The sequence below is a fragment of the Aphanomyces astaci genome (genome assembly GCF_000520075.1).
Source record: "Aphanomyces astaci strain APO3 unplaced genomic scaffold supercont1.5, whole genome shotgun sequence".
In the NCBI taxonomy this organism is placed as follows: Eukaryota; Oomycota; class Saprolegniomycetes; order Saprolegniales; family Verrucalvaceae; genus Aphanomyces; species Aphanomyces astaci.
In genome coordinates this window covers 1813262-1823658 of record NW_009798268.1, presented here as the reverse complement: position 1 = coordinate 1823658, position 10397 = coordinate 1813262, and the positions used below count along the sequence as shown (strand labels likewise).

The 10397-nt window shown below is 48.7% G+C and overlaps 1 protein-coding gene across 1 annotated transcript; it reads right to left on the bottom strand.

Moving 5' to 3' along the window:
• Nucleotides 1-4: 4 nt before the first annotated feature.
• Nucleotides 5-1523, bottom strand: H257_03308 (hypothetical protein; the record flags this gene model as incomplete). The annotated part of the gene is made up of 4 exons (XM_009827318.1): nucleotides 5-412; nucleotides 711-824; nucleotides 895-999; nucleotides 1122-1523. The coding sequence occupies 4 exons, from the start codon at nucleotides 1521-1523 to the stop codon at nucleotides 5-7; spliced, it is 1029 nt and encodes a 342-aa protein (XP_009825620.1).
• Between the last annotated feature and the right edge of the window lie 8874 nt (nucleotides 1524-10397).

Genomic DNA, 10397 nt, shown 5'->3' with positions numbered 1-10397 from the left:
TGTTTTACCAATACGGAATGTCCCACTGCTGCAGGGGCAATGGATGGTCGTGACTAGCTGCAAACTCTTCGAGCAGACGCAGCTCAGCTTGCGAACGTGGAAGTGCCTTGTCCCGCAACTCCTCGAGCGTGTCGAGCACCGCGTCGACGGACGGCGCGACTTTGTTGGCTAAACTCAGCTCTGCAAACGTTGCAAACCCAAGCAATTGGGCTAGCTCGTGGCGGAGCTGTAGCATCTCCACCACCACAAGTTCGTTCGCGTTGGCCTTGACGTTGAAGGCATGCCACAGCGTTTCTCGAATCGATCGGTTCGAGCAGAATTTCATCACGGGGTTGTATACAGGGAGCTCGAGCGATAGCTTCCACGGGCCGTTTTCACTGGTTGCTCCGACGTGGCCGGCCGCCACAGCATTCTATAGCATTCAAATCCATTCGTTTTCATCAGTATATTTAGAGGTACGGTGAGTTTGGATATGTAAAACAAAAGGCCAAAATCGTCAATGTGTTGGCAATTTCGAACAAATCCGCAGTGGGCAATATCTGTGAATCATTCGTTACTTCAGTTTGACCCAGACGTCCAAAATAGGTGATAACCACAGCAAGTCTTGGAAGTACTTTGAACCAAAGTTTCGAAATATTCATTGGGCAGATATATATTGGGGTGTGATTATTTGCAAAAGTATTGTGGGAATGATGGGAAATATTTATTACCTGGGCCAACAACGACTTGGTCGACAACGGGACGCCTTCGAGGTGACTTTGATCTGTGACAATGAGAGAATAAGCACTCGTGCCATCTAATTCGTTGTTGGCGTGTGTGGTGCTCTAACAAATATAAAATGAATATATATATAATATATGAAAAGACGAGTTTATATATAGTACAAGTTCGTACCAATGTCTTGAGGCGGACAAGAATCGCATTGAAGCGATCTTTGGCATTGTCGACAAGGTTGACGCCCCGCAACGTCGCTCGTTGAATCGCTCGATTTAGTATGCGCTACCACATCCTAGTACATTAGTACATACTAGTTGTCGTCGTCGTCGGAACTATATCCTACAGTAATAGTGGGAAAATTTGATTGCACTAGACTCCTCCTCGTACACACGTACTACATATACCTGTTGCTCGGTAGTGTACGACTCGTAGGCCGCACTGTGTCGCAGCGTGGTCATAGCTTGAAACACCACGAGGCTTTGGGCTCGCTTGCTCTGCAGTGAAACGATTTCTTCCTGCACATCGGCATGGGCAGCTCGAAGTTCGGGCACATTCACCACCTGCATCAGTTGCGTCACGATACTCCACAGCCTCTCGAGCGGATCGTCGATGATTTCCAGCCGATCCATCACACTTTCCCACGAGATCTCAGCGTCCGGACAAGCCAAATCGTCTTCGATGGCCACTAAGTCGGACGCGAACTCGGCCATGGCTGTGCGCAAGGCGGGCGCGATGTCGTCAGGGCGAAGCTGTGCGAAGGGGGGCAGCGAGTAGTCCTCCACGCACCGGGTGAGGGGGTTCACCATGGTGTAGTAGTAGTGGAGTACAGCTGTACTAGTAGCTATACTAGTACTGTATAGTGGTGCTGCTCCAGGGAACGCGAGGCAATAGTGTGTCATCTTTGGAGTTGCCATTTCCCAACAGGGTTGGATGTAACACGTGACTGGTGATGACCTGGTCATGTGATTTGACACTGTTGCCACTGGTCCAGCCAATGAGCGCCTTGCGTGTCAAAAGTGACATATGGAACGTTGGACAACTACGTAGTACTACGTAGTAGTGCTACTCTGGAAAAAAATATCATGAAGTCTCAATATAATCGTGCTTAGTTTTTTCAATACTTGACCAAGCTTCGACATGAATAGACCAATCAACGCAAGGCGAATCCAATGCGACAATTAATTCGTGAAAAAATCAGCAGGAAAAGTGCTAAAAACATTAGGAGGAAAAGTGCGGAAACTAAGCTTAACGTATGGGAAAACGTTTAGAAAATCTGGATACAAATGCTGAGACTGAAAACCGTTTACAGTAAGCAAATATTCTTCCCGTAACCCTATAACCCCGTGACTTCGTCCTACCCTCACGTGCACATACGTACTTACACTACTTCAAAATAGAATGCTAAATCCCCAAAGTTACAAGTTGAGGTGGTCAGAGTACAAAAAATGTGCCTCATCAGTCTAGATTTTATTAACGTTAGTTTGACGGTTTTCGCAAACCCCTTGTGAGCTGTGTGTTGTGCATCAAAAATTGCATCCATTGTCCCAGTTTATCCCATTTTGGAATATCATACTCCCTCCGTGTCACAATAAGTGCGCGACTCAGAAAAATAAAGTATACCTCCTCGTATAAAAATACAAAACACTCCAAGATCCTATAACGATCATGCATTTATAAAGGTGTAACGATACAGCTGTCCAATCATAACAATCAAAATGCATGTCTCAGGACCAATCACGCGTCGTACCGTGGCCGGGTGGCAGTTGTACTTGGCTGCGAGTGTTTGACTGAGGCCATTGGGAAGCCTGACCAAGTAGCTGCTGTTGCTGTGCAGCAGCACTTCACGGAGTATGGCCTCGCGCTCGCTGTTCGTCACGTTGCGCTATTTGACGGTCATTCCTGAATGTTTGTCATTATGAGTGTTTGTTTTATATAAAGTATTTTATTGATGTATTGAAATCATCACAGCGACTTCATTTCGTTGAATTTCCCGCTCGAAGTTGGACCAAATCGGGGGGTTTGACACTGGCTTTCGAATGGTCCAATCAGAGCGACTAATTTTGAACCCAAGAGAGCGATTTCGATTGTCAAAAATGTCTTGAGAATATAATGCGAAGCCATGTCAACCCTCCTCTAGGTCGCGCATTTATAGTGACACGGAGGGAGTACTTCACGATCAATCCTGTTTGTCCCAGTGGATGCAGTGGTTAATTGAGTTTGGATTATCATATGGATGCAGTGGTTAATTGAGTTTGGATTATCATTTTTAAGACAATCCTCGCGTGTGGATGCAGCACGCTTACGGTAAAGTTGTAATTATTAATACTCATAATTGTATTAATACCTCAGATAGTTTTGTCTATATAAGCTATAATAAACCCCAACAACAACTATAATAATTGTATTGATACCTCTAAGTTGATTTATTTTAGGTGCATGTTGAAAACAATAATTAATTTTGCACAGATCTCGCACTAGGACCAATAATTTCTTTGGTGGTCCAAAAGTACGATTAACCCGTGAGGATGGACGAGATTTTTAATTGTCACATTGTTGTGTTCTAAACTGGATCGACATGGAGAATGAATCCACACAGCCAAATGTTCCAAGCATTGTCGATTTGATACAAATTTTGGGTGGGGGGTGCTATCGTATCACGCCAGTGATTCGGTTTCTGAACGATTCTGATTGGCTCAATTTAAGAAAGCTCAGTGTTATTGGCTAAAGACTTTTGACAGCCCTACATTATAGAACGTCCATTTTGCGCGCCATTCTTCAACCAGCATTCGACGAGCCATGACCGCAGATAACAGTCCAGCCTGGAACAGGCGATCGTCGCAGACGTCCCAACCGACACACTCGCAAGGCGACCACGGACACTTTGCGTGACTAGCACCCAGTTGCATCGTGCTTGGTGATCCAGTTCGAACTACGCGTGGATTTTTAGGAATTCCAAAATTTAGCTCGAAAGCACAATATAGTTTCCAACTTTTTTACCTCCTTTTCTGCGATTTTTTACGCAACTGACTATACCAAAAGTAGGAAAAGAAGTCCTGGACGTGGTCTTTTACTTCATTTGAAAAATGAGGTAAATCGATTTTGATTGGCTCATGCTATTTCTAAAAACTACTTGGAACTTCCGTTTGGGCGGATAATTTTATTCGACCCGCCCAAGCGGACAGTATGTAGGCCATAACGTTACCCAAAATTTTCTCAAAGGAGAGTTTGTCGATCATCTTAGGGGAGTCAGACGTGGCATGATACGGGTGTTTTTTTTCATCAATATGGGTGTTTTCGCTTCCGTCGTTATCCGGACGGGAACCTCTTGCGGAGGCCAAATTAAATTGCAAAAGAGGTCTCTTACTACGAATTACTTTTTTCTGGTCTATTTAAGTCTAATCATTTCGTCCAATGAAAATGTGCCAACAATGCACATGTTTCAACCGCACGACAATGGCTACAACCGCACGACGAATGGCGGCCTGGTGCACATAATGGAGACTAACGGCCTTACCGATCATGAGACCATGAGCCGACCTCTGAAAAGGCTAATAGGTCTTTCTGCAGCGCCATGCAGAACACTTCCCCCTAAAGGGAGTGTCCGAGGGTCTTCTCGAGTTCCGCTGCCATTTTCTTCACTACTTCTTGGTCTTCATGTTGGTGAATCCATCGGCGGAAAACGATGGGGATGTTTTCATAGAGAGAGCGAACTCGCTCCCATGAGGGTTCGTCTTCATCGAGGCCAGGCCATTAGGTGAGGGCTTTGTATTCGCCGTTTTCTTGGCGGACGTCGCCGAGCTTGGTCAAATGGAACCCTTCGTTGCCAAAGGCAATATGGTCGGTTACGTCTTCGATCACATCGCGGTCGCCTTCGCAATACATCTTGAGTCAGTAGGTGTGGTGGAGGGACAAGTCGTAAGGCTGCTGGGTCTCCATGACATAGTCAGGCACGACCCGGACGATCTTGCTTGGGCCACGTCAGTGCAGGGACAACTTGTTGCCTTGGCGGGACACTTGGCCAACGAGGTCAAAGTCGCCGATCGCAAACTTCTGCAACTGGACGGCCTTGGACTTGGCTTGGCGGTCACAGGCTTGGCATCGTTTCTTGGCGCTTGTCGGAGCTACTTCACTGTGCAGCTGTTCCATCGCTTCATGCAGCTCGTCCATGTGCTTCTTGCGCGTGGAGTCGAGCCAGTCGATGTCGGCGACTTCCTTGTTTACGGTGTTAACAACGCTGACAGGGGCGTCGCAGCATGCCAGTAAAGGCGGTCACCGGGGCCATGCCGCTAAGTCGGTCGCTCGGCATGTGGTTCAATGCGCCTTGTACCAGGGCCAGGACGAGGTGCCAGTCGGTCGTGCGCAGCTTCAACTCGCTGGTAAGCGTCATGACGGCGCGGAGGATCAGTTGGTTGACCACTTTAACTGTTCCGTTTGCCCAAGGACAGTAGGCGGTCGTGAAGTGGTGGTGGGTGCCGGCGGCCTTGCGGATCTTGTCGATGACTTCGTTCTTGAAATGGGAGCCTCTGTCGGAGACCCAGGTATGGACATACCCAAATGTTGTGAACCAGTCGAGGAGGCCGTTGGCGGTCGCCGCGGCGTCTCTTGTCTCGCTGGCCCAAAGTCGCACGAACCCGCTCATGTCGTCCTTGACGACGAGGATCTTCTGCCACCCGTTCGTCGCCGTGGGCATGTATAACCAGTCGAAGTGGATCAGCTCTTGGGGCTTCTCGGCATGGAGCGCCCATCCAAGCGGGCGTGGGACCACTGAGCCGTCGACGCTGAGGCAGTGGATGCAGGCTTGGACAAAGGTCGTCGAGGGTGCTCCAGGCGAAGACATCGCGGACGGTCTTGGTCGTGGCTTCGATCGTCGATGGCCCGCGGTGCCTTGGTGCGCTATGATGCAGCCCGCTGCTGGAGGTCAGTGGCACCTGGTGGGATCCAGATGCGGTCTTCCTTGTCGAGGAACTGGCTCTCCAGGCGGAATACATCACAATGCTTGGCCAGGAGGAGTCGAAGCTTCTCGAGGAGGTCCGCGGTCAAGCCTTCTTCTTCGGCGGCACGGAGCTTTTCTTGAATCACCGCTTCAACCACCGCTCGCCGCCTGTTCCGCTCGCCTTCTGCGTCTTCAGCAGATGGGACTTGGATGTAGGGGGTGGCACAGTGTATGCCGTCATCACCGCACTCGTCGCTTGAGGCGGGGGAGTTGAGTCAGGCGACTGACACTTGCCATCGAAGACGGCTTATCCACGTCGCTGACATCCCACACTTCTTGCTTGGCAAAGGCGTGGCTGAGCAACTCGTCTTCAGAGAAGCCCAGCCGTTCCATCACAACCCGGCTGATCAGGAGCTCTGTCGCGTTGGAGGAAGAGTCCACCCAGGCCTTGAGTCCACGCAGGGTCAAAGCCACAGGGGGTGTCCAGGGTGACCAACTTGAACTGCACTTGGCGGTCGACCTTGAGGGCAGGTGCTTGGTCATATGGCTGGATCACGGATGGCTCCGGCGAAATCACCTTGACTTCCACGCCGGCTCGCTCCTGGGACTTCATGACTCCGGCTGTTACCAATGTAACGTCAGAGCCGGTGTCGAGGAGGGTCGTCGTGACGGACACGATGCCTTCGATCAAGGCTTCGCGACCGAGAGACTTGCTCGCGCTGCCTTGAAGCTTGGCCACCTTCCTGTTGCGCGCGCTCTCCCACTTGTCCATTTGCTCCTTGATCAGGCGCTCGAATTCGCCAGGCGCGCACTTGGGGCAGTTTACCACCTTGTGGTTCTCGCTGCCGCACTTGAGACATGTCGCCTTTTTGCGTTCGTACTTCGCGCTGTCCTGCTCGGGGGCGGGGGCGCGCCGGGGAGGTCCACTGCTGCTGCCAACGCTGCCTTCAGATCGTCCAGGCTTGGACGGCCGCGATGGTGCTGCGGCTGCCGTCGCAGGCGGCGCCGATGTCTTATCGTCTTCCACCGGGGCATACAAATGGTATCCGGCGGTATGCACGCGCAGCCAGTCAACGAAACGGTACACGTTGGACTTCAACGCCTTGTTGCGTTGGAGGGCCAGCTGGCGTTGGACCGACTTCTGCAGGCCAATCGGCTTGATCGCCTTGACCATGATGTCAACAACTGTCTTGCCTTCTTGGTCCAAGACCCACGCTTGGTCATCGCGCTCCAAGGCTCGCATCAGGTTGTCCAGCATCTTGCCAATGCGCCAGTCGGCATCCAGGATTGTCGTATTGAACCGGATCGCCGTGGTCAAACGCTTCTTGAGCACTTCTAGGTCTTGAGGCTCCTCTTCAAACTCCTTGCTAAACCATGCGGCCCACTCTGCCTCCGTAACGCCACGGTAGTCGCGGTTGGCCATGCTCCACATCGCCACACGCTTCTTCGTAAAGACGTCCATGCACGCGCTCACAGGCATGACGAAGGGTCTTGAGCCATTGAGCTGAAGGGCGTACTTGGTCCAGTTACTTGTTGTACTGGCGGATGAATGTCCGCCGCTCCGACTTAGTCGAGCCGTTGAACGAGGGCGGTCAGGGAGCGCCGGCGCGTTGCACACGAAGCTGCGCTCGTCGCCTTGTCCCATGTCATCGTCATCGGGGACAGGGGGCAGGTCGGTGGCGCCAGTTGGTGTCGCAGCTGGCGCGGGGGAATCAAATGGGGTGGCCACTGGGGTCGATGTGGGCGCCGTAAATGGGGTGTTGGCGTAGCCATCTGGTTGAAACCGCTGGTCAACAGCTGGTGGATTACGCCGGCGTGGAGAAGCGAACGGGGTAGTGGCTTGACGGCGCACAGGACGGCCGCGTTCGGCTTCTTGGGATCGGGATCGGTCCGTCCCGTTAACAGGAGACTGTGAGCGTTGGTGGTCAGAGTCACTCATTGCTTCGGGCGATGAGGCTAAAGAATTATTTGTTTTCGCTCCCGTCGTTATCCGGACGGGAACCCGAATTAAATTGCAAACTGAGGTCTCTTACTTCGAATTACTTTTTCTGGACTATTTTAAGTCTAATCATTTCGTCCAATGAAAATGCGCCAATAATGCTCATCTTTCAACCACACGACAATGGCTACAACCGCACGACGAATGGCACATAATGGAGACTAACGGCCTTACGAATCATGAGACCATGAGCCGACCTCTAAAAATGCTAATAGGTCTTTCTGCAGCGCCATGCAGAACAATGGGTGAATATGCTCACTTTGCGGACACCGTTCGGACAATTTCAGTCGGACCTACTTGATATTTGTATTGGACTTAAGGGGAACAAATTTTGTCCGAATGAAATTGTCCCAACGGAATATGTTCGGACATACTAAACCAGCCACAAGGGGAAAACTTGTATATTTTCATAAATATTTTGAATTCGGCAGATCTGAAAATACATGCTTAAAGTCCGCAAACGGTGAATCTGATTGGCTTGGCGAGACAAAAATATAACGTGATTTCGCACGTAGGTACTGGAGGAAGTATTCGATACGAAACTCAAGTCAAACCCCAAGAGTGATGAGTGATATATGTTACACATTTGACTCAGCATATTGTGAAAATGGTGAGAATTGTAGCATTCAAAAATGCATATACATCTATGCACTAATACAAAGATTCGAGCAATGGTGTCAAGTTGTTGAACATCAGGAAGGAGGAGTGTGTGGTAGTTGACGGTACTGTGGATGCCGACGTACTTGTTGATTTGGTTGCCAACCTTGAAATTGATGAGACCATCGATCCAGCGAGTGATATTGACGTTACTGATGTCATTGAACCATGAAGTTGTTTAGTCGTAGATAATATATTATCTAGATGTTTGTATGAAAATATAATACAATGATTCCTTTAGAACATTGTTACATCTATAAAATTTATCATCTCATTTTCGCATATTTGCAAAGTCAATATGGAAAGTAGTTTATTGTATGCCCACAACACGTCAATATGGAAACTAGTCCACGACAAATTACATTATCCGTATAATGAATCAAGGTGCTTGTTTGTCCGATGACTGTCCAAAACTATATACACTACTACACGGTAAGTAAATGCTTTCCTGCTGTGGGGGAATTTGTCCACGATTATATTGAGATTTCTTGATACAGTATCGATTCCTGGAGAACATGTTGAAAACTTCAAAGAACATGGTTTGATTGGCCATTATTATGAGGTTAGGTCTACGGTGAAGTATTCTATGCCTGTGCAGTGATAACAATCATTTCAAGATGTCCACCCTTGCTGTGTCGTGTATACATACTAGTATGCAACAAGCTGCTGCATCCAATGATGACGCCATTTTCCGTGGGTCTTGTGGGCATTGCATTGGCCTGAGTAATTCGGTTGACACCGTGATTGAAGCAACGGGAACCTTTAAAATGCACGATGTGAACATGGTTGCAGATTCCACTTCCTTTGTACGTTGCTATCCAACAGCACAAACCAAACTGTGTATGCATTTAACATACAAACCATTTTCGGCATTATACACTTATGGAGCTATATCAGCAGCAGGAGGAGCACTAACTGGGGGTCCACGTAAGCCTCCTTTTTGCCTACACTCTCATACCTTTGCCGACGCAAGCGTCGAGTACTTTTAGGGTCTTTCTGTCGCCACTTCGCTTGGGAGGTTAACGTGTTCGATACGTCTGGCGCTTTCACGTTCGTTTTGGAGCACTTTACGACGGTTTTTCACATTCTCGTTTGAATCGTACTTATGTTGCTCTTGACGAATGCTTGCTTGCTTTCCGACGTACCACCGCATGAGCCTGAGAAGCCGATGGGGAAGTAAAAGCTGATGTCAGTGATGCTAAAGGATTTATAATATGTCAAATAGAAATTCTGCAATACTGGCATAAAATACATAAAATCTTATAATAATAGGGAGATTTCGCAATTCAATCCGTGTTCGCGTCCGTGAAAAAAATGACACGACCACGGACACGGATTAAATTTAGACGATTTCGCTGTATAAATAGATTTCCCCATCTGGAATAAACATAAAGGATCAGCTACTTTGCAATAATGCTGTCTGTGGAAGAACTTGTCATGGTTGTCAAGCGTTCTCGCTTCGCGGGGCCTGCCCGTCGTCGCAGGATTCTGCTCGCACTCTTAACGTCGGTCGACACCATACAAATACAGACAACGATGGAATTTAAGCCACACTTGACCTCGAAGTTTAGGCGGAAACTCTCTACTTGATTGGATCCAAGACTTCGATCTTCGAGAGATTTTCTGACCAATGAAACTTTCCCAACTAATCCATAATCACATTATAATAAACGTTGAAATAAAATAGGGTCCTGGAAGCGTGTATACATAGTCCAGAACGTTTTTCATCGACAGCTCACTCATTTTTATAGCTATGAACGTCAAATTGGTGCCAAAATGACCGTCTAATCAAGAGCTATTGTTTGCAGCTATCTTGATCAAGAAATGGAGATAGAGGCAAAAAACCATTCATTGATGCGGCACAGCCGCACTTGGCCCATGCACTACGACTTTGGAATCGCCTTGAAGAAGCTACCTCGAATCTCCTCAGGGGTGACCATATCCCATGCCTTCATGGCCCGGTTGATGAGCGTGATGCGCTTGACCTTCGCTGGTACTTGGTCACCGTCTTCAGCAGTCCCTCCTAAATACTTACTTTATACTTACTCGTTTGGTATCACACATTGCGATACTTACTTCTTGGGCGATTGG